This window comes from Gekko japonicus, unplaced genomic scaffold, assembly GCF_001447785.1.
Source record: "Gekko japonicus isolate JY-2015 unplaced genomic scaffold, Gekko_japonicus_V1.1 scaffold42, whole genome shotgun sequence".
NCBI classification, from domain to species: domain Eukaryota; kingdom Metazoa; phylum Chordata; class Lepidosauria; order Squamata; family Gekkonidae; genus Gekko; species Gekko japonicus.
In genome coordinates, this window is record NW_015165831.1 from 2,445,527 (window position 1) to 2,471,808 (window position 26,282).

Consider the following 26,282-nt stretch of genomic DNA (forward strand, 5'->3'; position numbering starts at 1 on the left):
ACGCACCAATTTCTCAACGTGCATGAGTTCTTCTGGATGAACACGAATCACACCAACGCCTGAACTTTGTGTTGTCTCAGTCAGATTTTGAAAGATGCAAGTCACCTTGGAATTAAAAAACAACAACAAAAACACACATTGATGGGGTCCCTGTGAGCCTAAGTAAATCTGGAAGTCATGAGATAAGAGGACAGGTATATATATAGCAAATATTAAAATAGCCTGTGCAAATATTAAAATAGCCTGTTTTCCCCCTATATATTTTTGTTACTTTCATCATTGTTTTTTACTGTCAAATCACATAAGAACATAAGAGAAGCCATGTTGGATCAGGCCAATGGCCCATCCAGTCCGACACTCTGTGTCACACAGTGGGTGCCATCAGGAGGTCCACCAGCGAGGCCAGAACTCCAGAGGCCCACTGTTGCCCCCCCAAACACCAAGAATACAGAGCATCACCTGCCCCAGACAGAGTGTCCCTTCTATTCCTTGTGTCTAATAGCCGCAGATGGACCTCTGCTCTATACGATCCTCTCTTGAAGCTGTCTATGCCTGTAGCCACCACCACCCTTTGTGGCAGTGAATGCCTTGTGTTAATTACACAGTTAATTACACAGTTGACTTATGGTGACCCTGTAGGATTTTCAAGGCAAGAGACACTCAGAGGTGGTTTGCCATGGCCTGCCTCCGTGACACAACCCTGGACTTCATTGGAGGTCTCCCATCCAAATACTGACCAGGGCCGACCCTGCTTAGCTTCCAAGATCTGACGAAGTTGGGCTAGGCTGGGCCATCCAGGAGAGGAAATTTTCATCATAGGAGGGCAAAAAGGTAGGGAAAGCATACATTTAATTTCAAAGAGATTTCTTTTTTAAAAAAAATCCTACTGAATCAAGCAGGATGTTAATTGGTGGGGTAGGGAGTCGGGACTCGACTGCGCGACTGAACAACAACAACAAAGGGAGTGTTAATTGGATTTTTTTTGCAGTGGGCACTCGAATGTTCTCAGCTGACTCCAAGTGCTGTTGAAGTCAAAAGTCAGGGTGTAGCTCTTCCAAAGAAATACAAATAAATAAAAACCTCTGCAAGAAAGGAGGTGTTGAACGGTGGGGGGGCTTTAGTTAAGGGCACTCACGTTGTCCCCAATGATGCGGGTGACTGAGAGGAACTTGCTGTTCTGATAGGCTGTGGTGGGAAGATCCATGACAAGGGAGAGGTTCCCCACAGTGTAGCAGCCAAGATTTTGCACCTGAAACAAGCAAGGACTGTGTACAGTAAAGCGGGCATTGGCAATGGGGCAGAAAACCCCAGGGAGAAAAGGGTTAGAATCAAAAAAATCGGGCCAGAACTCAAACTTTGTACATAAAGGAGTCTGATATTTCATATTCAACATTTTGATTATAGAGTCTGATTAGAGAAACATGGAAAACAGTTAAGTAGGCATTTTCAAAATTTAGCTTCTCAGAAAGAAACAAATTCACATTCTCCTCACTGATGAACTGTTAATTTTTTTTTTAAGGTGAAGGCTGGCGGCGTGTTTTTTTTAAAAAAAGACCAAGTGCTACCCCAAGATCACCGCCACACTTAAAGCACGTAATCAACCCAAACATCCTTTCAAGTGACAAATACCAGGAGCATCACAAAGGGTTAAGAATGTTCCCGTTTTGTAATGTGTGTTGTTAACAGTTGCAACAACCACCCTTCGTTCTCTCACATTTTTCATAGGCCTCAAGGTAAAACTGTGTCTAAGATGTACCACTTTAGAATACACTTGACTTGAAAGCATTTCCAAATTAAAAAAAAAAATTCCCATGCAGTTAGAAAGCTAACATATAGGCTAGAAATGCTTCCAGACACACTAGCATTCTAGATGCAGGGGATTGTTTTGTATGGAGGAAGACTGAATCATATACAGGCCTCCACCTACAACCTGTACTTTGTGTCTAGTGCACTCCAGTCACAGCTGACTAATGGCAACCCCAGCAAGGGGCTTCGGGCTTTCAAGGCAAGTGAGAAGCAGAGGAGGTCTGCCATTGTCTTCCTCTGCAGAGTCTTCCTTGGTGGTCTTTCCAGGGCCGGCTCGCTCACTATGCAACCTAGGCACTCGCCTTGGGCGCCAAACTGGCACACACACGCCTAGAGCGCGCTGGCCCTTAGGGGCGCGAAACTGGCACCCACCCCACCGCTGTCCTGGTTCAGCTGCAAACACTACTGAGTTTTAAACATGTTATGATCTTTCTGATGATACAAACGCCAATTCCACCAAAGAACTTAGCCCTCTGGGCACAGAAGGGTCACTCAGCTAAGTCAAAGAAGAACCTAAGTAGGGGGGCTATTACATAAGGACACTCAAGTTGCAACTGACTTATGGCAACCCCAGCAAGGAACTGTCAAGGCAAGTGAGAAGCAGAGGTTGTTTGCGACTGCGAGTGCCTTTCTTTGCAGAGTGTTCCTTTGTGGAAGCCAGATGTGAAAAGCAGGCACAGTTACAAAAGCAAAAGTGAGTGTTAAGAGCATGAGTGCCAGGGGAACGGGAGGTCCGGGGTACAGATCCAATTAACGGGTCCGAGCCATGGTGGGCGCATGGGGGGGGGGAGGCACCAGAAGGGATCCTTGCTTAGGGTGCAAAATAAGCTGGGGCCAGCCCTGGGTCTTTCTTCCAAGTAGCGACCCTGCTTAGCTTCTAAGATCTGACGAGATTGGGCAATACCATGCCTCCTTCCCTCCTGCCTGTATTACTACAGCCCAAAGTATTTTTGGTATTTTTACCACCTCTGAGAAGGAGGAAAGGTTAAAAATACATTTAGCTATATCGTGTCACGTTGTGCAGCTGTTAAAGGCGTACAGACAACCTCTTCCTTTGCCTCCCGTCCCATTACCTTGATGGTTGTCTTGAACTCTGGGATCATGCCGCTTGGAAAGGTCCCCACAGGATGTACTTCGTATCGGTTCAGCGTGGATTCACTAAAGGGAGAAAATAAGCCCAATGAACTATGGGACGGCATCTACATGACCTAGGCCAGTGGCTCTGAATCATTCTTATCCCACCAATCACTCTATCAAAGAACCTGGGCCCCACCATGATTCAAAACAAAAAGTGTACTCCTCCCCCCACCGCCAAGAAAGACATATATATATGTTTACAGGCATTCTGTTGTTACATTTACAATTGACAGTAAGTTTTAAGGTGTACATTTTATTGCTGTGGCTCCGATGGATAATCCCTGGCAGGTAGGGTTGGCCAGTAGGAAGCAGCGCATTGAAGATACTTGCTGGTGGGCAGTGGAATGGGGGATCAGGAGATCTACTGAGTGCCCAAGGTTACTTCTAGCTGATCCCGTAAGGTTACTGGTGGGATTGCCAGTGACCTCCTACTCCACTCCCATTCAGGGCTGCCAGTCTCCATACGGGACCTGAAGATCTCCTGGAATTACAACTGATCCCCAGATGACCGAGATCAGTTCTCCTGAAGGAAATGGCTGCTTTGGAGGCAGGACTACATGGCATGATGTCCCGCTGAGTTCTCTCCCCCTCCCCAAATCATGCTCTCCTCTAGCTCCACCCCCAAATTTCCAGAAATCCTCCAACCTGGAGTTGGCAACCTTACACCACCTGATTCAGGTGAATATACAACAGCAGATGCAGATGAACTCTTCCAGTTGGCACAAGGAACAAATCTCTTCTTCAGGAAGCCACCCCCATTTCTCATTCTATCCCCTCTCAACTTTACACGTGTGACTTGAGTAGGCCTTTATTCCTGAGCAGGCTAGAGGTTAAGAACCTAAGAAGAGCCCTGCTGGATGAGACCAGTGGTCCATCTAGTCCAGCATCCTGTCTCATGCAGTGGCCAACCAACTGCCCTGCTGCAGGTCCAACAAACAGGGCATAGAGGCTGAGGCCTTCTCCTGATGTTGCTGCCTGGCTCTGGGATCCAGAGGTTGACTGCCTCTGAACATGGAACGTTTTAGCTCCCCAGCTGGTGATGCATCGCCAATGGCAACACTTGATGGCTTTGAGCATCTCTCATCCTGGCCATCTGTTGCACTCTCTGCAGTTTACCCCATCGTGCAACTTCTTCCCCCATGATGGATCCCATTCCCAAATCAGTACTTCAGGGATGCCCCTCTCCAGCCATAAACAACCGAAGAGGCGATCCTCAAAAAGATCCTAAAAATGGTGATTTAAGGAATTCCTTAAAGTACACCACGTTTTCAGTGCAGAACGCAGAGTACCAGCATCCTTTCCATCCATTAAGCAAAAATTGTTCATAAAAGAACATCCAAAAGGACCTCATACACACAGAGAAGAACATCCAAAAGGACCTCATACACACACACACAGACCCCTTTCACATTACCGTTCTAAACCGGATGCTATCCATTGTTGGCCCGGTTCTGAGTAAAGCAACACAGGGACAGGGGTTTCACACAGCAAACATCGTCCCATTAATGAGCCGTCTCTGAAGCGCTACAGCCATTTCAAACTGTGCTGCTCACTGCATGATCTTCCTCACCCTTCCCCCCCGAACAGTCTAAGTTGAGCACTATAGTGCTAAAGCAATAGTCTCTCAATGCAGTCAAGACATCTCAGTGGTGCTGCTGTAACACTGAAGGGCTATATCAGTTTAGCACTATAGCGCTCAACTTAGAATGTTTTTTTGGGGAAAGGGACACTATAGCGCTCAACTTAGAACTTTTTTTGGGGAAAGGGTAAGGAAGATTGTGTGGTGAAAAAGGGCAGGGGAAATGGCAGCATTGTAGGAAATGCTATGGACATTTTAAACAGCCCACCACAGCGATTCAGAAGCTCAACAAAGAGGTGAAAGCAGTTTCCCTCAAAAATGGCTCAGCCCCACTTTGCCGAGGGGACACAAGTGGTTTTGTAGGAACAGATAAATAAAATCAGTGAGCAGCCTGTTGCTAAAATGGTCGTGTCTGAACTGACACAAAAAATCCATTAGCAACCTGCTACTAAAACAGATTACAAAGGCCATCTGAAAGGGGCCATAGGATGAAACAAGGGTACGTCAAAAGGGTTTCAAACACGGTTTTAAAGGTTTTTTTTAAAACATCTTTTATAAATCCATTCCATTCCATGAGAATGCTAGTACAAAACTGACATGTGGAAAGGTTCTGTAAACTGGGAAGACAAGAGTCACTGGAAAAGAGAATCCTGCAAGGAGAAGGTGAAGGCAGCAGGAAGAGAGGCAGACCCAACATGAGATGGATGGACTCAGTCAAGGAAGCCACAAGGGCCCTCCGTTCACAAGGCCTGAGCAAGACTGTTAACGACAGGACGTTTTGAAGGTCACACTGATTCATAGGGTCATCATAAGTCGATCATAATTTGGAAGTGACTTGACAACATTTAACACAAACACAGGAAGCAACTTGACAGCATTTAACACAAATACACACACGCACACACACACACAAACTGGAGCCCTTAAGAAATATTTCATTAACATTTTGGCATGCTGTAAAGGTCCATTTCTCTCATTTTTGTGTGTGGTTTGCAGACGGGTGCCACCCCCTTTTTTTCTGGGTTACCCCCACAGCCTGAGGGAAGCCAACTCATTGTGCCGGTTTCCAAGGCGACGACATGTCAGGCCGAGGTCCTGAGCAGCTCATCCCGCAGAGGAGCTTACCTGGTCAGGAAAAGGTCAGGCTCGTACCGGACATAAGCAATGGGCTGTGCTGTGTTGTCTGTAAGGGTCTCGTTCAGTTCGCGGCTGTCACTGTGGGAGAGGGAAAGAAGAGTGAAGTTGATCACAATTTTAAAAAATTGCCTGTTATGATTGGGGTGGGAACACATTTATTGTAAAAAAAAAAAAAAGGGATTTGATTAGGGCCAATCCATCACCGAGCGCAGTGCACGGGCCATAAGCAAATTTGATTCCGTGTTGGGTTATAGCGTAACACTGTAGATTTCTCAATCTCAGAACATCCATGTTTTTGTTTCCCGAAAACAATATGCATGGAGAAGATTATATAAAGTTTGCAGTGAGAGAAAACAGTAATCGGGGGGGAGGGAGAATGGGAGTAAAAAGGTAAAGGTTCCCTTGCTCGAAAGCCAGTCGAGTCCGACTCTAGGGTTGCGGTGCTCATCTCCGTTTCCAAGCCGAAGAGCCAGCGCTGTCCGAAGACGTTTCCGTGGTCATGTGGCCGGCATGACTAAACACCAAGGTGCACGGAACGCTCTTACCTTCCCACCGAAGTGGTACCTATTTATCTACTTGCAATTTCTTGCTTTCGAACTGCTAGGTTGGCAGGAGCTGGAACCAGAGATGGGAGCTCACTCTGTCATGCGGCAACCCGGGTCTAGAACTCCTGAACTACTGACCTTCCACAGCCTGCAGTTCAGCGTCTTAACCACTTGAGCCACCGCAGCTCCAAAGAATGGGAGAGGTAAGGGTAAAAAACAGCAGGGATGTCAGTTAATGAAAATGTACGCAATACGTCAGTGTGGGGCTCCCAGGCTCCAGATGGGGCTAGAGGTCTCCCAGGACTGCAACTGATCTCCAGACTACAGAAATCAGTTTGACTTGGCAGATGTTTAAAAACTGCTTTGGCAGCAGCTTCCCCACAGCACAAGGATCATCCTGGGATGACTGAAGGTTAAAAGCTGTATGCATGCAAGAAAATATTTTAAGCAATACTGTTCATGTCCTGCTAACCACATCTTCTGCCTGAAATGCTGAAGAGCTACTATTAGATGTATGCATATCCTCACTCCCTGATGTTTTGTGGCTGGCTCCGCCTCCTGTGGCAGCCATTTTGTGGTTGCTCCCACCCACCACGCTGTGTTGGAATCCCAAAGCTGCCCACAGGCCCAACCCCGGCTCCGTGGCACTGCATTCCCGCTGAGCTCCCTGCCATCCCCAAGCACAGCCCCCAAATCTCCCAGGATTTCCCAGGCCGGACATGGCATCCCTACTGAGTGTGATATTGCACCAATCCCACCTCCACAGCCTCATTCCAGACTCATTAATATGGAACAACTGGGTGTTCTTTGGGCTGCTTGTGTCCGGGCCAGGGTACGCATTCAACTCTGCCGCAAGAGAGTTATTTGACGAAAGGGAGTTAAAGAGCAGAAAAGCAGCTCCCCCTGGTGGAAGCACATGGTATTTCTCTCCAGGTCCCATGGTCCGGTTCGCCAACAGGCCGGTTGAGCTTGGACCTGTCCTGTAGACTAGTATTTTTAGTGACCACAAACTCTTTGGAAGAAAAGAAAAGGCTCTATGCAAACAGACACATAAAGCAGTTTAATAATAATAATTAAAAAGCTAATAAGCATGCAGTACTGGAGACAAACACTCGAGGGGACCACCCTCAGTTAATAGAAAGTTGGAATAGGATTGGGGAGGGTCACCCTGAGTCTAGTCAAGTCAGACTTATCTTTCCTTAAAGCATATGCACATGCCTAATTTTATATCTTTAATCACAATGGAATAGGTGCAGCGTAAATCTGATGGTGTCCCGTAGGGCCAAACAGAATGTTTTTAAAGAGTTAGGTCCGGGTTCCCCAGATCCAACTTGTGCTCCGTGCAGCCTCATAGCAGCTGTGGGGAATTGCTTCTTAAACAGAAAAAAAAAGGACAGCCCAAATGGGCTTGAAACAGTGCCACGGGGGAGGAAGGGCTCCTGCTCCCCCCAAAATCCTGTTTTCCCGCATGAAAACCACATTCTGGGGGGGATTATATCTCCAGTTTTGCTGTTGCATGGGGAATATCTGTGCATGTGGAACAGCAAAACTGAGAAAATAACTCCATACCAGTATATTTTTTGTACTACACCATTTCTTTTCCTTTCTTAAGAAGCCGCTCTGGTGAAATTGCTGTGCGGCTGCAGGGAACAACTCTAAAACTGTAACGTTTAGTTTGGCCGTTAGTATTCTGACAAGGGCCTCCGTATAGATCTCCATCAGGGCCTGCCACATCCACCTTACTTTGCCCAATCATCTCTTGTCTTGTGTCTTCTCCACCCCAGTTCTCACCTGCTGGCCGTGAGCTTCACGTGTGCTCGGTTCAGAAGGGAAGAGCAGCTGAATTCAAACTCAAGGAGAAAGGCCACCTGGAAGAGAACCGAAGAGGTTGCTACGGGGAAGGGAAGGGCATGACGGTGATGCCCACCCCATCCCACTGTTTGCCCCCAGCAGCTGGCTGTCTACCTCTGGGACGTGGGGGGGCTCTCTGTTCTTCTGCTATCCCTATCAGGGACAGGTAGAGACCAAGTCAAGTTGGCGAAACCAGATTCATTTTTTTACACAATCCAAGCTAGAAGTTAGTGGCCATTGAGTCCCATCGGTTTTCCGAAAAAGGCTGTCTCAAATGTCCTGACAATCAATGGGCCTTGGGTGACCCTGTGTACTAGCAGCATCACGAGAGAGGCTGGAAAATTCTTCTCTTTCCACAGCATGGACACTCATGGAAACCTCTTTTGTGTTTTCCTTACTTCTAGACTAGGGTGAGCAAACAATGTGGAATTTCAAAGCAAAAGATCAATAAAGGAACATAACTGGAAATTAACGTGTTGATTGATAATCTGTAAGGTTTCTGCAGCCCAACCACTGGTTGTCAGAAGTCATTTCTTAGGAAGTGGCACATGCAAGATCTCACAAGTAGTAATAAATATACACAGGCGCACCCTGGCATAAATCTGTACATGGTTCACATTTGGATTCCTGGCGACTGGTCATCTACATCATTGGCCATTCAGGAAAGCGTCTCTAAGACACCATTTAGCCCCATAACAACCTTTGCCTGCCATTCCATTTACAGACTGGTTATTCCAGCACCCCCCCTCCCCCTCCAATATGCTTTTAGAATTTTGTTTCTTTTTCAAACAGCCATATTTGGACAGAAGGACAAGGTGCAGATCCTCATAACAGCCTACAAAACACTTTGGCTGAAAAGGCACTTCGTGGCCAGAGGACCCTGAAGGCCAGGTGTAATGTATCCAGTCTAGACAAGTCCAGAGACAAACGTCGAGCTTCGCTCCAAGAGACAATAGACTATGCATATTCTAGCCCGCTCCAATCAGGGGGCTAGGTTCCCGGCCGAGAGCCTATGGGACTCTCGGCCACTGTAAATAACCTATAGGGAAGTAGGGGGGTGTTTTGGGTGGCGGTTTCTCGGGGGATATAATCCGGCCTGCAAGCCAGCCAAAGTTGTCTTGTTCCAGATAGAATAAAGTACGCTTTGCTGAAATCACTCTCCGTTTGCATGCTTTTCACCAGGCCTCTCACCTTTGCCAAGGCCCTGAAGACGGGGTAGCCGACGCTGCAGGAACGGGTTTGGGCAGATGGGGTGGTGCATTCCAGCTTCACCGGGTTCTCGCCCTGTGGAGGAAAGGACAGAACGGAGCTGACGTGGCAAGCCTTTGGGGTGAGCAGCTGAGGAACCTAACTGCATGGTGCCACCCAGATCCAATCCGACCCGCACGGGGAATGAGGACCGTTTACAGGGCACAGTCCTAAGTGGAATTAGACCTTTCTAAGTCCATTGAAGTCCGTGGAATCAGAAGTGTATAACTCTGCTTAGCACCATACTTACTTGGGCAACAGATGTCCTACTTTGCCCCGAAAGGAGACTCAAACAGGGTTATGCAATAATAAATAAAAATACACATATAAAAATCTAAAAGCAACATGTATTCGATACGAATAACAGATACAAGCAGTAGAAAAGAGCAAGAGTCTGGTAGCACCTTAAAGACTAACAACATTTGTGGCAGGGGACGAGCTTTCGTGAGTCACTGCTGTATCTGAAGAAGTGAGCGGTGACTCATGGAAGCTCCCACCCTGCCACATATTTTGTTAGCCTTTAAGGTGCTACCAGACTCTTGCTCTTTTCCACTGCGATGGACAGACTAACACGGCTACCCATCTTGATCAAGATACAAACAGGTGAGTTAAAAAGTAGGTCTTCTTATAAAGCCAAGTTGCTCAAAGTGTACAACTCAAAGCACCAAGGTTTAAATAACTATACTCAGAATTAAAGCAGCACATTTTTTTAAATCCACCTTTTCCTCCCAGGATCTCCAGATAGGTGATTCTATCTTCCTCCATTTTTTCCTCACAACAGCCCTATGGGGTAGGGCAGTACGAAAGAGAGCCACTGGCCTAAGCTCTCCCCCTTCTTAGCCCAGCATGCAAACCACTGCACCACACTGTTTCACAAAAAGCAGGATGGCATTAAAAAGAACTCCCGCCAAGACCAGACTGATGTAAACATCAACGGCATCCTGGAAAAGATACAGTTTAAGATTTTGCTGGGAGGGCCACACTGTTATGCAGAGCAAATTCCACCACTTGATGGGGGGGGGGCTAAGCTGTAAAAGCCCTGCTGCCGGTGACCTTGCTGACCTTACCTCTGACAGGCAGGCTCCTGCAACACAGAAGCACCAGCTGATCTTAACACCAAGGCAGGTTCATAAAGGCAAAGATGGTCCTTTAAGTACTTTGAACCCAGGCCATTAAAAGGCTCTAAAGGTCCAAACTAGCACCTTCAGCTGAGCCCAGAAACAAATTTGAAGCTAGCGCAGTTGGAGCTTCTCTGGAGGATTATATTCATTTTGGTGGGTACCCGTTAGCATTCCAGCCACCCCATTCTGCGCCATCTGTAGCTTCCAAACCGTTTTCAAGGGCTGCCCCTACACAGAAAGTGTTGAGTAGTCCACCCTGGATGTGTGGCAGTGGCCCCAGGCCTGCTTTTTCCAGGGATGTCTGTTGCAAGATGAACTACCCTAAGATGGTGAAAAGTACTCTTGGCTAATGTTGCCACTTGCTTATCTAGTTACAAAGATGGAAATGACTCCAAAGACGAGCGTGGTCTTTCAGGGGGAGTTGAACCCATCCAGTATACCTATTCCTAGGGGATGAATGGGGTGATTGTTGGAAAGGTCGTGAATGGCTGCAAAAGGAAATTTCAAACACATCTGGTGTGATGTTCAAAGGTTAAGAATCCTTGGACAAAACCTGCGAAGGGATCTTATGACTGATTACGATTGAATGTTTGCTTCAAGATTCACTCCGGATATTGCTGTGTTCAAGGAATAGTTCACAAGGATGATCAGGAGGACTGAAAACAATATGTATTGTTTTATTTTAATTTATTCTGATCACTGCATTTCACATTCCCAGCAAATTCTTGGCTCTGGTGGCAGTGATGTACAGCTAAGATCTGAATGTATGATAGAGTCATAGAAGTTAGATTGTTTAAAATTTGGGATTATGGCATGGCTAATTCATTAAGGAGAGAAAGTTCCCTCTTTCTTTGCACAGAAGAGGGAATGCCTCTTTTTAAGAAGGCACTTCCAAACTGCTGCATTTAATTTGTATTGAAACTAACACAACAAAAAAATTAAAAATCTGTCTCCAGATTAATCAGAGGCACCTTATAAATTGATCAAATGTTCCAAATAGATTACTCTAACATTAACGGACTAAGCTCTACAGCTCTACTTTTAACCCTCGGGCAACAGCCATGCTGAATAGTGTCAGAAGTCCATTCCAGTAACAACAAGAACATGTGTGAAGCTGAATCAGACCTTTGGCCCATCAAGGTCAGTCTCGTCTACTCAGACTGGCAGCAGCTCTCCAGGGTCTCAGGCAGAGGTCTTTCACATCACCTATGGCCTGGCCAGAGGTCATTTTGGGGGGGGGAACGCGGGGGAACACAGTTCCCCCGGGTGAGGTGCAGGGGGGCGGAGCACATGATGAAGCCCCACCCCCTGCTTCCAGCCGCCCCGCTTCCAGCCCTCATTCAGCCAGGAGGAGGCAGGAGAAGAGGGAGGGTAAGTTGCTTCCTCCCCGCCTCTCCCCACCCCTGCCTGCCTGGGGCCAGGGAGGGCCTTGGCGGGACTTCCTCGCACTCCCGCTGGCCTTGCAGGTCCACCGCCGGGCCCCTGATGTCAGGGGGTGTGTCATATGCTAATGAGTTATGCTAATTAGTTCCCCTAGCTCTTTTTCTACGAAATGACCCCTGGGCCTGGCCCTTTTTTTAACTGGAGGTGTTGGGGATTGAACCTGGCTGGGACCTTCTGCATGCCACTGAGCCACGGCCCCTCCCACTGTGAATCTTATTCCAGAGGGGTAATTGCGATAGTCTGGTGTAGCAAAATCAAACCAGAGTCCGACCAGTAGCACCTTAAAGACTAACAACATTAATTCCAGCATAAGCTGATCATTAGCCTAATAGGCAGCCCATCGCTGGCCCAGTAGCTTCCTTGTTTTCCCTCCATTCCTCTGTTCTTAACCATGTAAAATACCAGCCAGGAACAGGGCCACCGTACCTTAAGCACTAGGCTGGAGAAGTGGAGGTTTTTGGAAAACCAGAGCCTGAGGCTGGCGTTGTAGGCATTCTCCTTCTTGTTTTCCAAAAGGACATCCACCGAGACCTTCCGCTTCCCTTTACGGATCACGTGAGGCTTCTGCCTGGAACGAGGAGAGAAGACGATGGGCTTTTCCGCACTCTTCTTTTCATCACTGGTGTGCCCATATTGCTTCATGGGGGTTTTTTCTTTTCCACATATGTTTTGCTCACTCTAGTGGTCACTTCAATATTACATCACTGTTATTTCCAGAGTATTTCACTCCACTTTAAATGTGCGGGGAAATATTCCAGGGATACAGTGATGTAATATTGAAGCCACCACTAGAGGGAGCAAAACATGTATGAAAAGAAAAAAAAAAAAGCAATATGGGCACACAAGCAAGGAAGAGTGTGGAAAAGCCCAATAACATTTTGGCTTGCAAGAAGAGGTGATGCTCCTGGATGAGTCCCAACCTGAACTCCTGGCCCAGGCATCCATACTCTTCATAAAGGGCCTACATACATGTATACCTACATGCAGGGCTCTAGTCGGGGGGGAGCTCTCAGGTATGGAGCTCCGGAAGAGAACCTCTAGGGGGCGGGGCGGTCACGTGGTGAAGCCCCGCCCCCTTCTTTACCCCGCCCTCTGCTTCGATCCTCATTCCGTTTGGGAATGAGGATGAAGCAGGAGGGTAAGTAGCCGGGCCTTCTGACACACTTCCGGTGATGTCAGGGGGTGTGGCCTTCTGTCACTTCCGGCGATGTCAGGGGGCGTGGCATATGCAAATAAGTTATGCTAATGAGTTATGCTAATGAGCTCCGGCAGCTCTTTTTCTACAACAAGACCCCTGCCTACATGCATACAAACCTGGAATTTGCTGTGGCTTTGATCTCACATGACATGAGCGTCACCTCTCCCTGCCCTTCGGCACCTTCACAACCAATATGCATGTGTGTGTGTGTGTGCTGGATCTGACTCCTACCTGGATCCAGTGACATCCATCTGCGCTTGCAACACCAGATCAGTTATGCACTCATTGTCCTCTCCACAATCCTTGAAGAAGGGGATCTGGAAAGCAACCAACCGGGGTGATTCCGTGGGATGCAAACCACTGCATGATGGAGGCAGTGGGAGGAGGTTTATTGGCCAACTCCAGCATGCCTCAAATGTGACAAGCAACGGGGCCCTTCTCACGCATGCATACTCACTAGCTTCTTAACTGTAGTGGTTGATTTCTCATCTAGTACAGGGCCTGGCTCAGCATCGTTCAGCGCAAACTTGACCATGACCACAACAGGCCTCAGGTAATCCGAAGTGTCCTGCAAGGGAGAAATGAACCCGGGATTGTTAGCCAGCACCCGATGTGTTTCGGCAAGCTCTCATGCTTCAAGGCAGATCGCTCCAAAAGGGTAGAAAATATAACAATGCCAGCAGTACCATCTCTGTATCCTGGCACGGGGATTTCCATAGGCAAGGCAGGGTTTCCTAGGAAGGGCATGGGGCCTCTCCCTGTTCCCCACTCCCAGAATGCACCTTGGTTGTGCCAGAAGCCACAGCACCAACCCCTCACGTTGACTGGCAGCAGGAAACCAATCGAATGTCCCTAAAGCTCTGTGCAGCTGTGCCTCGGAACAGGAACATGTTGTGAGATTGTATAATACAGCTCTGCTGTTTCCCTGCCACTTCAGCCTTCTTACACAACTTCTTTTTTAACTGCCCACAGTGAAAAGTTAATTTTAAAACACCCCGTAGAGTTGCCAGCTCCAGGGTAGGACATACCTGGAGATTTTTGGGGGGTGGAGCCTGGGGAGGGCGGGGTTTGGGGAGGGGAAGGACCTCACTGGTATATAATGCCATAGCGTCCACCCTCAAAAGCAGCCATTTTCTCCAGGGGAACGAATCTCTTTCATCTGGAGATTGGCTGTGATTCTGGGAGATCTCTAGGCCCCACCTGGAGTCTGGCAACCCTACTGTGGTCTTGTAGTGAATTGCCTGCACTGAGCAGGCGCCTGGGCTAGATGGTATACGAGGTTCATTCCCACCTCCGGGACTAACATAAGAACCCTGCAACATCAGTCCCAAGGTCCATCAGCTCCAGCATCTTGGGTCCTCTGGGAATCCTACAAGCAGGACGGGAAAGCAGCCCTCTTTCACTGCTCTTTGCCCACAGCAACCCTTGCTCAGAGGCTGCCTACCTCTGAAACATGGAAGCTCCATTCAGCTACAAGGCTTAATGTCCTGACCTGGAGGATGGTCCAGGCTAGCCAAACTCACCAGCTCTCAGAAGCTAAGTAGGGCCAACCCTGATTACTACTTGATGGGAGACCACCAAGAAAGTCCCACGCCACTACGGAGAGGCAGGCCATGGCAAACCACCTCTCTTCGTGTCTCCGGCCTTGACACCTCTATAGGGCTGCCGTTAGCGGGTTGCTACTTAATGGCACTTTCTGCCCCCAACTCTGTTTAGGGTTGTGCTGTAAATGTATATATAGAGAGGTGAAGAGCTACGGACAGATTTCTCCAGGAACTCTTTTAAAAGCCACCTGAAGCAGTGGCCACAGCCAAATCTGCAGACTCCTCTCCTCATGCCGCCTTTGCTTCTCCCACTCATGCCCCTACTCTCCTGGCCCCAGGGGTCCCTGTTTCCTTTCCCCCTGCCACGCAGCCCCCTGCTTCCTTCCCTTTTTCTCACTGACCTTTCCCACTTGGCTCTTTCCCACCTTCAGCTGCCTCCCCTCTCCCCCATCCTCTTCTGGCTCTCCTTGCACTCCCCATGTATGTCCTCTCCCCCCTCCCGCTCCCTCTCCTGAGCCCCCCCCCCCTTCCTGTCTTCTCCTCTGGTCCCCTCCTGGTGGGGTCATGAAATAGCAGGCACCCACACATTGCTTTCCTTCCTCCTCTGTTTGCACAAGTGCAAACATCATCGCCTTTTACTTTTCCAGAGTTTTTTTTTAATTCCCCCACTCCTCCTTTTAAAGTTTTTATATTTTTCTACAAGCCCCATCCTGGATGACTCCCCCTTGCAGATTTTTTGAAACACAAGGTGGGGCCACCCAAGCAGAGAAATCTTTCCCTGTGTATTCTCTGTACACCATTCATAGTTTTATAAACCTCTACCGTGTTGTCCCTCTGTCAGTCATATTTTTTCCTAGACTAAAAAGACACAACTTCCTTTCATTACAGGGAAGGTGTTCCACCTCCCTGATCATATTGGTTGCTCCTTTCTGCTCTCAATTAACTCAGTCCTAGTTTGCTCTTTTTCACAAGTTCTGATAAGTTTGCTATGAAAGAGCAACTGAACTCTGACAAAGCTTATCTTTCATACCCCTATTGTCAAACACCTTCGCGAGACGCCTGGTAATGCTTTAAAATAAATGATTAAAATAATAAAATCTGAAAACGATGGGATGGCAGATTGGTCATTATTGCCCATACTGGAGTACTACAGGGGTGGCTCCGTATTATGATAGCTGATGATAAACTCTGGCTTGGCTCACACTGTCGGTGTGGGCAAAGTTCCTCCTGCACCCAAGCAAGAGCCAGAGAGCAGGGGCCATTTGAGGAGTTTGTACCAGCCTGAATACCTTCTGCTGAGGATTCTCTTCTCCTTCTCCCCCCGAGAACTGGGAGAAAAGCAGGGAATAAATATCTAAATATTATAAGTATCTAAATATGAAGAAGAGGAGGAGGAAGAGGAAGAAGAAGAAGAGAGGAGAAGGAGACTGGATTTATATACTGCCCTTCACTTGAAGTCTCAGAGTGGTTTACAATTTCCTTCCCTTCCTCTCCCCACAACAGACACCCTGTGAGGTAGGTGGGGCTGAGAGAGTTCTGAGAGAACTGTGAAAGGCCCAAGGTCACCCAGCAGCTGCATGTGGAAGAGGAATGGGGAATCAAACCCAGCTCTTCAGATTAGAGTCCGCGGCTCTTAACCACTACACCAAAGTGGAAGAGAGACAAAATAGGAACAGTGATTTACTGGGGCAGATATCAGAAACTGGGACGTGTACCCTGGGAAACAGGGACAGTCAGAGACTATAGAAGGGAAGGAAACAACAGGGGAAAATCAGAGCTCAGTCCTTCTTTGATGCAGCTCTTAAAGCTGCAGGGTTCCTGTGCTTGCTAAGGGCTGTCAAGTTACTTATGGTGCTTTAATGACCTCCAAAACGGCCTGAGCCTTGGCTCAGGTCTTGCAAACAGGGCTGTGGCTTTCTTGGTTGAGTCCATCCATCTCGTGTTGGGTCTTCTTCCTTTTCCTGCTGCCTTCAACTTTTCCTAGCGTTATTGTCTTTTCCAGTGACTCTCCTCATAGAGTGACTAAAGTATGATTGTGTCAGTTCATCAGGGTTCCTACCTCTAATGTAGTGAAATGAAAGGGGGATTTTTGCAAAAAACGCCCTAGTTGGTTTGCTTCGCATCTTCCTGCTCTGGAAACACACCCAGAAAAAGAACATTCTGGCCACAGTTATACTGGTCTGTCCACTTGGCAGCTCTGTGTACCACGCAAAGGGTCTAAGTGAAGTGTGCCATACTCACAATCATGTGAAAACGGACTGTCGAGCACATCGCCCTGCCCACTGTGGCCCGAATTCTCTTCTGAAGCACTTTCTGGGAGGTGTCGTCAAAGACAGCCCTTGTCCTGAACTTCCTGTCGTCCAGGGAGACGTTGAATTTTACACCTAGGACCAAGCAAGTGGGTGAAGGCCGTTTAAGTCACGGGACCAGCACTCAGCCAATCATGAGGCTCACCGAGGGAGATCGCCACTGCCACCCACCAAGAGCAGGCCCAGAAGTACTCACTAAATTGGCTGTCCCTCCTGCCCAGAGAGCGGGAAGACGTTCTGAAGCAGATGTCGGCCGTGACGCAGAGAGACTCCTTGCCATTTCTGTGGCAGTTCTTCTGGATGACGTTGATAGAGGAAGGGTTGGCCGAAATGGAAGCGTTTACCTGCACAATCCTCCTCGACCTGACCCCCTCGGCAACAAGAAAAGAATAATTAACAACAACTTAAGAGCTCCCACACAAGGTGCGACAGAATCCTCGTTGGTTACAGCGAACACAAACACACACACACAATCCATGTATAGGGTATACCTGATGTTTTTCAATACTTGCATTGAGTAATTCTCAAATTACATTCAAAGCTGGTCCAGGGAATGTGGGATTGAAACCCAAGAGTTATTAGTCCCGGGTTTCATTTGTAAAGTGAATGCACCTTGGCTCTTCCTTACAAACAAGCACATGCACGTACATGCAGGTTGACTGTAATGTGTGAAGAGGGCTTGAGTGAGTGAGTGAGGCTAAGTGAATCATCACTAAACAGAAAGAGAGACGTCCACCTGCTTTGACACCTGCTGTTTCACTGGCAAGGAATAAATATGGGTAAGTTGGAACTATATCCTCAAATGTCAATTAATTGGGTGCGTCCCTAGAATTTGTACCACTCTGCTCTTCCTCTTGAGGCTCTATAATAACCTCTGGTCCTTCTCGAGGCACCTGTTCCTATGGACTCCTCACCTGCACGCCTTTGCACGTGTTCTCAGGAAGGCTGAGCCATAAGGGTCTCATCCACATTCCCTGCACCTATGATTCCAACATCTGTGTCCCAAGCTCCTAGCCCCAAGATGCAGCCTGTGCCCCAAGCCTTTACCAGCCCAGGCTTGGGAGGGGCTCCGGCTCAGTGGTAGAGCCTTAGAAGGCCCCAGGTTCAATCCCCAGCATCTCCGATTAAAAGGGATCTGGCCGCAGGTGATGTGAAAGACCTCTTCTGCCCGAGACCCTGGAGAGCCGCTGCCAGTCTGAGTCGACAGTACTGACTGTGATGGACCCAGAGTCCGATTCAGTATAAGGCAGCTTCCTGTGTTTACGGACTTCAGAGGAAACCTGACAGGGCCTGACTGCAAAACAGAGGACGAGGGTGACCCTGACATTACGAGGAACGCGTGGCTACTATCAAAAGCAACAGCACCAAATTTCCTCTGTGACAACTAGTGAAAGAAGCCTGGTGAAGGGGCTGTTGGCATACTCTCAGGTGAGGCAGCTGCCGAGGCCCACTGCTGCTCACCCCACCCCCCAACATGCCACTTCCCTGCCTGCTCACTTGTGAGTGCTCCACCACCCACGTGACCAGCTGCACACGCTGCCCAGTGCCACCAGGGAAAGGGCTGCAGGCGGAGCATGGGCAGCCGGAGGAGCATGGGCAGCCGGAGGATCTTGTGAGCACGGCAGGGAGGGATGCACAGGCAGGTAGTGGGGACACGTGGGTGAGAAGGGAGCCCCCCCCCCAATCTGGAACTGGCCCTGCCTTGTGATGCGACAATTTTTAGGGTTGCCAACCTCCAGGTTGGGCCTGAATATCTCCTGGAATTACAATTGGTCTCCCCATGACAGAGATCAGTTCCCCCAGAGGAAAAAAAATGGCTGCTTTGGAGGGTGGACTCTGTGGCATCGAACCCCACTGAGATCCCTCCTCTCACCAAAGCCTGTCTTCCCCAGGCTCCACCCCCCCCCCAAATCTCCAGGAATTCCACAACCCAAAGCTGGCAACCCTATGTGACATCACTGCATCCAGAGTGCCTCCGCTTTACTTGATTGGCTGCTCCTTGCAGGGGGTTGAATCAGCTGCCCGCAAAGACACAGGCCCCCAGGTTTTCTTTCCCTAGATATATATGGGAGAAGGAAATGTGGAGCTGCTATTACTGGTGGCGGCTATTGCACCCCTGGTTTGGCCCTGAACGGGCGTTTTATGTGGTCCATGTTGCCGCGAGGGTTACTTTTAAAAGCTCTGCAGAGTCTCTCCACCCACTCTCAGCCGCTCTCTGCTACTCACCTCAAGACCAGCGCAGCCCCCTGAGCGCCCACGGCAAGGTCCACCAGACCGTCGCCGTCCAGATCTATCTGCCCGTCCAAGCTGCGGCCGAAGTAGGTGAGGCCTCGGCGGAGCCCTGCTGCTTCAATTCGCTGTCGGAAAGGACAGACCAAAGGGGTGAAGACTTTAAGAGGGGACACTGGGAGAGCAGCAAGATTCACTCGGGAAGCACCCTCACTGCGATCCAGACAGAGTTCTCTCTGGAGTTAAACTTTTTTTGGGGGGGGTCCTTCATGTACGAAGCAGTAGCTGGATGAGCACGGCACTGATTGGCTGCCTCGCCTGGTGACTGCACCTGGACAAATGTGCTTGCACATGAACGCTTATACCTTGAAGAGAATTCTGTTGGTCTTGACCTTGTTCCGCTGCTTCAGGCCAACACAGTTACCCACCTGAATCTATCTCCTGGCGATGTCACCTAGAGAAAGCACCACCCCCTTTGTTTTTAGACAGCTTTTGCTCTGAAAGAATGTTCCGTTTCTTCCTACTGACAAGGAATGGACAAATGCACAAACGCTCCTGCGGTGCTTTTAAAAGATGCCCAAAAAGGAAGGACAGCGTGCCTGAAGCCCAGGAGGGAAGGGCAAAGCTTGCTCTGTCCATTCACTCCTTTATTATCCATCCCTTTATCCATTCATCCCTTTGAGCTGCCCCTGAGGAAGCGCAAATAGCCATTATGGAGTGAATTCAACCAACGTCATCTTCTTCCTGTTCACTCTTTTCACCTGTTTCACTTTGATTTAGACTTTTTTCCTTGCATTCCTTTCTGGGAAAACTCTGTATCGCATTCTGTACACGTCAAACCAGCTTCACATCAGCTTTGCAACATGTGTGATTTTATTCAGCTGCCTTTTAGTTATGTTGTATACCAGTGATGGCGAACCTTTTAGAGACCGAGTGCCCAAACTGCGACCCAAAACCCACTTCTTTATCGCAAAGTGCCAACACGGCAATTTAACCTGAATACTGAGGTTTTACTTTAGAAACTTTATTTCTACATTAACTTAAGATGATCCAAACAAAGTAAGGAAAGCAATCCCAAATGCTTTCATCTACTTAAAATTATTTGGCAGAGAATTCGACACTTTAATGATGGTCTGGGCCTGGCTGGGGCGATGGCACGCGTGCCCACAGAGAGGGCTCTGAGTGCCACCTCTGGCACCCATGCCATAGGTTCGCCACCACTGTTGTATACTCTTTGACCTTAAAAGACTCAAGGTGGCTTACTACAAAGAAGTCTAAAACAATAAACATGACGGGTGGGATTCTGTAGAGTCACTTCGCTGACTATCCTGCCTTCGATGGGTTAAAGGATTCTTAACGGCCTGGATTCTTTATTGCTGCTAAGGTTGCCAGGTCCTCCTTGGCCATTGGTGGCCCAGCGATGGGGTGAGGTTGCCAGCTCCAGGCTGGGAAACTCTTGGAGATTTGGGGGTGGAGCCTGAGGAGGACAGGGACCTCCTCAGTGGGCTACAAGGCCATAGAGTTCACCCTCCAGAACACCCATTTGAATCTCTGTACTCTGGAGATGAGCTGGAATTCTGGGGGGGGATCCCCAGGTCCCACCTGGAGTCTGGCATCCCTAACTGCTGCTTATACTTAGTGTTTCAGAATGCGGGGATCTTTGCTGTTGTATCACTCCTGTTTGGATTTTAATGTGGTAATTTTGTACTTTTCCACTTCCAGCACTATAGTCAGCAACATTCATTGCTATTTTTGTTTTAGTAGAAGGTCAGGGTAGAGCATAGCTTCTTCAGATCTTACAAAGGAGGCATGGCCGGTTGCTAACGGAGATAAGAACTCATCTTTCCACACGCTCCCACACAGAGACAACCCACTATCTGGTTAACACAGCTTTCACACACCTGTTTGAAGCGTGGCAGCACAGTGGTGCGGTACCCGTGATACAGGTAGACAGCCCCCTGGTGATTATCCTCCAGTGGTGCACCCACCACCACATCATTAAAGCTGTCGTGATTAAGGTCAGGAACGGCCAGCAGGGAGTAGCCAAAACGAGCATCTTGAGGTTTTGGGTCGGCGTGGAGCGTCCCATTAAAAGACAGGAGTGGCTTTAAAAGACAGAGATTAAATATTGAAACATAAGAACATCAGAAGAGCCAGTGTGGTGTAGTGGTTAAGAGTGTTGGACTAGTACCTGTAAGACCCCAGGGGCTGTGGCTCAGTGGCAGAGCATCTGTTTGGCAAGCAGAAGGTCCCTGGTTCAATCCCCAGCATCTCCGGTTAAAAAAGGACCGGGAAATAGACCCTGAGACCCTGGAGAGCTGCTGCCAGTCTGAGTAGACAATACTGACTTTGATAGACTAAGGGTCTGGTTCAATATAAGGAAGCTTCAGGTGTGTTCATTACCCAGGTTTGAATTCCCCCACTCGCTGTGGAAGCTTGCTGGGTCACCTTGGGCCAGTCACACTTCCTCAGCCTAACCTACCTCACAGGGCAGTTGCGAGGATAAAGTGGAGGAGAGGCGAATGATGTGAGCCACTCTGGGTCCCCACCAGGGAGAAAGGTGGGGTATAAATGCATTGAATAAATAAATAAATAAGAAGAACCCTGCTGGATCAGACCAGTGATCCATCTAGTCCAGCATCCTGCTTCCCATGGCAGCCAACTAGTTGCCCTGGAGGGCCAACAAACAGGGCACAGAGGCCTTCTCCTCATGCCATGTCCTAGCACTGGGTATTCAGTGGACATGGCAGTTCCCTTTACTCACCATGGTTAGTAAACACTGATGGACCTCTCCTCCATGAAGCTGCCTAATCCTCCTTTAAATCCATGTCTCCTCATGGCCACCACTCACTAAATAAAGCAGCATTTTCCTTTGGTCCGCCCTGAATCTACTGCCCATCATTTTCATTGGGTGCCCCCGAGTTCTAGCATCAGGGGAGAGAGAGAATAAAGTTATCTCTATCCAGAATGGGAAGATGGGTATCAAGAAGATGGTGGACTCTTTCTGATGCCCCAGATGTGGGCCCACTAGGGGCAAGAGGAGCCCTTTACCCCAAAGATGAGAGTGGAGGCTTATGTCCCCGCTTCCTCCGACAGACCAAAGAGATGTGGTAATGGCCACAGGCTTAGATAGCACGAGAAGAGGATCTGACACACTCCCAGACTGAAAGAGGACTATCTATGGCTGCTTGCTGTGAAATCTAAATGGAGCATCAAGTTCTGAGGCAGCGCTTCTCTGGCTATCAGATACTGGGTGGCGGGAGGGGGGGCATAGACATCAGGAGGAGGGCCGTTGCCTTCATGACCTACTTGCCTGCTTCCCAGAAGCATCTGGCACCATTGGAAACAGGATACTGGACAAGATGGACCTTGACCTTGTGCTTCAAGGTGACACTTGGGTTCCAACTACACATTACGTCTTCCCCAAGTATATACAGGGAAGGTCTTGGAATGGAAGAAATGGACTCATCACTAGCTAAAGAACAGTCCCTTGACTAGTGATTTTGACCACTCCGGTTTTCCTCTTCCCTTGCCTGCCGCTTAAGCTCCGCCTCTCAAGCCCTGCTAGCTCAGAGGTGAGGCACGTGGCAATTTGAGACAGGGTATTTTCTGTGGCGACACCTCACTTTTGGAATGCCTTCCCCTTTAAGGCTCACCTGATGCCTACTTTATTTTCTTTTAGACATCAGGCTAAAAATACATCTTTTTACCTAGGCCTTTTCCGCATTCTCATTTTCCTTGTTTGCAAGGGGGGGGGGTCTGTTCCACACATGTTTTTCTCCCTCTAGTGGTCGATTCGATCTCAAATTGGTTTATTTCTGGCATATCTCCCTGCAGATTTAAACTGCAAGTTTTTATGCTGGACGTAAACCACAGTAATATCAAATCGACCATTAGAGGGAACCAAACAGAAGGGGAACAGAAACCTCCCTGAAGAAACAGGAACTTACAACCAAGCAGAGGTCGATTCGGGGGGGATTGCCGTTCCCCCGGGTGAGGTGCGGGGAGGCTGGGCACACGACGAAGCCCTGCCCCCCGCTTCCGGACCTCATTCAACCAGGAGGAGGCAGGAGAAGAGGGAGGGTAAGTTGCTTCCTCCCTGCCTCTCCCCACCCCTGCCTTCCTGGGGCCAGGGAGGGTCTTGGCGGGGCTTTCTCGCACTCCCACTGGCCTTGCAGGTCAGCCGGGACCATTGGGGGCGGAGGCCTTCGCAGGGCTTCCTTGCACTCTCAACGGCCTTGCAGGTCCACCGCTGGGCCTTATGACACACTTCCGGTGATGGCAGGGGGTGTAGCCTTATGACACACTTCCGGTGATGTCAGGGGGTGTGGCCTTAGCTAATGAGTTATGCTAATGAGTTATGCTAATGAGTTCCCCTAGCTCTTTTCCTACGAAACGACTCCTGCAAACAAGGGAAATAAGAATGCGGGGGGGGGGACAGGCTTTTAATTAGGGGTTTATCCTACCAGCTTTTTAATGGCCTGCCCTGTTTTATGGATAGTTTTTAATGCTGCTTATGTTTAATGGCCTGTGTTTTACACTGTCGCTTTTAAATTTAAGCCGCCTCATGCAGGACTCTGAAGAGGCAGCGTAGAAATATTCCAAATAAATAAATAAAATACATTTTACAGGGACACCACTAGGCACTTGACAGTGTCTGCCTGCTCGAAATGTACTCACCTGCCCCACTTTGTAGATAGAAACCCGCCCCATTTCTTTGTTCTGTGCACCCAAATACATGGGCGCAGCCACCAGCAAGACATCTGTGATTCCATCTCCATTCACATCCACGGGACACACTTCGCTGCCAAAGTACGAGCCAATCTGGGAAAGAAGATGCTGTCATTGCACAGAGCTCTCCACTTTGTGGCAGTTTTCATGTCCCCTGTCCCCAAAAGACCTCTAACGTCCACTTGCCAGAATCAGCTTGACTGTTCTCAAAACCATCTCTGCATCCAGGAGGACTAGTAACCTGAAAGCTGAAATACTCATCAGGGTCATTTCCCACAAGCGCTGTTCTGCGCTCACTCCTCCCTTTTGCCCCGACGGTACGTGTCAATTTCACACAAGCTGCTGCGCAGCCACATTTTGCCCCGCAGCTTCGTGCGATTTCCCCCGCGTCTACCCAATCCTCAAAAAACCAGGATCGAGTAGACGCGGGGGAAATCGCACAAAGCTGCAGGGCAAAATGCGGTCGCGCAGCAGCTTGTGTGAAATTGACACGTACCATTGGGCCAAAGAGAAGCATGAGCGCGGTGCGGCGCTTGTGGGAAATCACCCATCAGTTTAAAAGGCCAAATGGATGCAGAGCCCTGGTACACAAGTGAAGTAATACAAACAAGAGTGCCTCTGAACTAACTCAAGTGTCTTTCCCCGTCTACACTGTATTACAAATAGCCAGCCAGTGATGTGTGTTGGTAAGACGGGTGCACTGAGGTTGCTGAGATGCACTAAACTTCTGAATCCCAGAGCCAGGAGGCAACATAAGGGAAAGCAAGGCCCTCTTGTTAGCCATCCAGAGGAACTGGTTGAGAGGCCGCTGTGTGAGCCAGGATGCTGGACTAGATGGACTGTTGGTCTGATCCAGCAGAGCTCTTCTTATGTTCTTATGAGATCCAGGCTCAAATGCTTACTTGGCTACTGGACAACTTTGGGCTCTAGTCACTGTCTCTCAGCCTAATCTGCTTCAAAAGACTGTAAAGATAAACTGTTGTGTCCACTGGCCGCCACCAGGGGCCAGCGAATACCCCAGAGCTTGACTCTGGAAGAACAATGGGGACTAGGCTCCTGGTCTCTCCACGGAGGGACCAATGGGACGGTGGCGGGAGATTCAAACCCACCAATGGGACCTAGGGGGGTGTCCCCAGGGGTGTACATAGTTGGCCCACGGGCCGTGTCCCTTTGTCCTTGTTGTGTAGCAGTGAAGCGTGCAGGATGCTATGCGAACCGCAGCGGCCTAGCCATGCGGTTAAAACCCACTACACAATATAAACGGAGTGTGAACAGGGCTCCATGGCGGAAAGGAAGGTGTGGAGAAATGCCCTCTACCAGGGTTGTTAATTCCCACTTGGGAAATTCTGGAGATTTGGGGGGTGGAGCCTGGGGAGGGCGGGGTTTGGAGAGGGGGGACCTCACTTAGGGTACAATGCCACAGAGTCCACCCTCCAATGCAGCCATTTTCTCCAGGGGAACTGATCTCCATTATCTGGAGTTCAGTTGTAATCCTGGGAGACCTCCAGCCCCCCATCTGGAAGTTGCCAACCCTGCCCTCCACCCAACAATTCACTCCATCATTTCACATATTGTGACTGCTCTCTGTCCATGTACAGGAGCCCAGCTTGAGGCAGAAAAGAGGGGGCTGCAGAAAGGAGCCATCAAGCTCCCAGCACAGAGCACTCAAGCCCTTAGTTATCCTGATGGCGCTGGCTGAAGCAGTCAGTTTTTGCAGCTCCCGGGAATGAGGTAGGGTTGCCAGCTTCCGGTTGGGAAATGCCTGGAGATTTTGGGGGTGGAGCCTGGGGAGGGTGGGATTTGGGGAGGAGAGGGAGCAGGGATGTGATCAATGTTCCCTCTAAGCTATGGAGTCTCGTGAGCAAAAATTCTACTTTGTGAGCTACTGGCATTAAAGTTGTGAGCGAGCCATTTGGCTCCTGCATTAATTAGTTTGCTCTGGAGCCCTCCTTCCTGAGCTGAGACAAAAATGTGTGAGCTGGAGGATAAAAAACTGAGCTCGCTCACACTAACTCAGCTTAGAGGGAACACTGGATGTGATGCCACACCCTCCAAAGCAACCATTTTCTCCAGGGGAATTGATCTTGGTCGGCTGGAGATCAATCGTAGTAGTGGGATATCTCCAGGTGACACCTGGAGGTTGGCAGCCCTAGGAAGGGGAGGGGGCAGCAGTGCCAGGTGGAGAGTTGGGATGGCCACAGGGGTTTTCTGACCTCCCAGGGGAAGGGGGCAACCAGAAGGAGCAGCAAAGGGCTCGTGGGTCCGTTCTTTCACAGAGGGATTTTTCTTAAAGTTATATCCTTCATTTATAGTCCGCCTTTCTCACTGAGGCTCAAAGTGGATTACAATTTCTAATATGTAATAAAACAGTACAATGCATTCAATAAACCATGTAACGAAGCGG

At 49.0% G+C, this 26,282-nt stretch overlaps 1 protein-coding gene across 1 annotated transcript in view; it reads right to left on the reverse strand.

The window, feature by feature from the left end:
* The window catches only part of ITGA10 (integrin subunit alpha 10), a 92,729-nt gene that overhangs the window by 10,280 nt on the left and 56,167 nt on the right, over positions 1-26,282 (reverse strand). Inside the window, exons 13-26 of the mRNA XM_015410805.1 lie at positions 23,828-23,971; positions 21,049-21,252; positions 19,145-19,275; positions 17,115-17,281; positions 16,851-16,993; positions 13,523-13,633; positions 13,297-13,382; positions 12,294-12,435; positions 9,247-9,339; positions 7,996-8,072; positions 5,648-5,737; positions 2,880-2,964; positions 1,136-1,249; positions 7-105 (exon numbers count right to left, since the gene is read on the reverse strand). Coding sequence (XP_015266291.1) covers positions 7-105; positions 1,136-1,249; positions 2,880-2,964; positions 5,648-5,737; positions 7,996-8,072; positions 9,247-9,339; positions 12,294-12,435; positions 13,297-13,382; positions 13,523-13,633; positions 16,851-16,993; positions 17,115-17,281; positions 19,145-19,275; positions 21,049-21,252; positions 23,828-23,971 — 1,686 coding nt within the window. The remainder of the gene's footprint in view (positions 1-6; positions 106-1,135; positions 1,250-2,879; positions 2,965-5,647; positions 5,738-7,995; positions 8,073-9,246; positions 9,340-12,293; positions 12,436-13,296; positions 13,383-13,522; positions 13,634-16,850; positions 16,994-17,114; positions 17,282-19,144; positions 19,276-21,048; positions 21,253-23,827; positions 23,972-26,282) is intronic.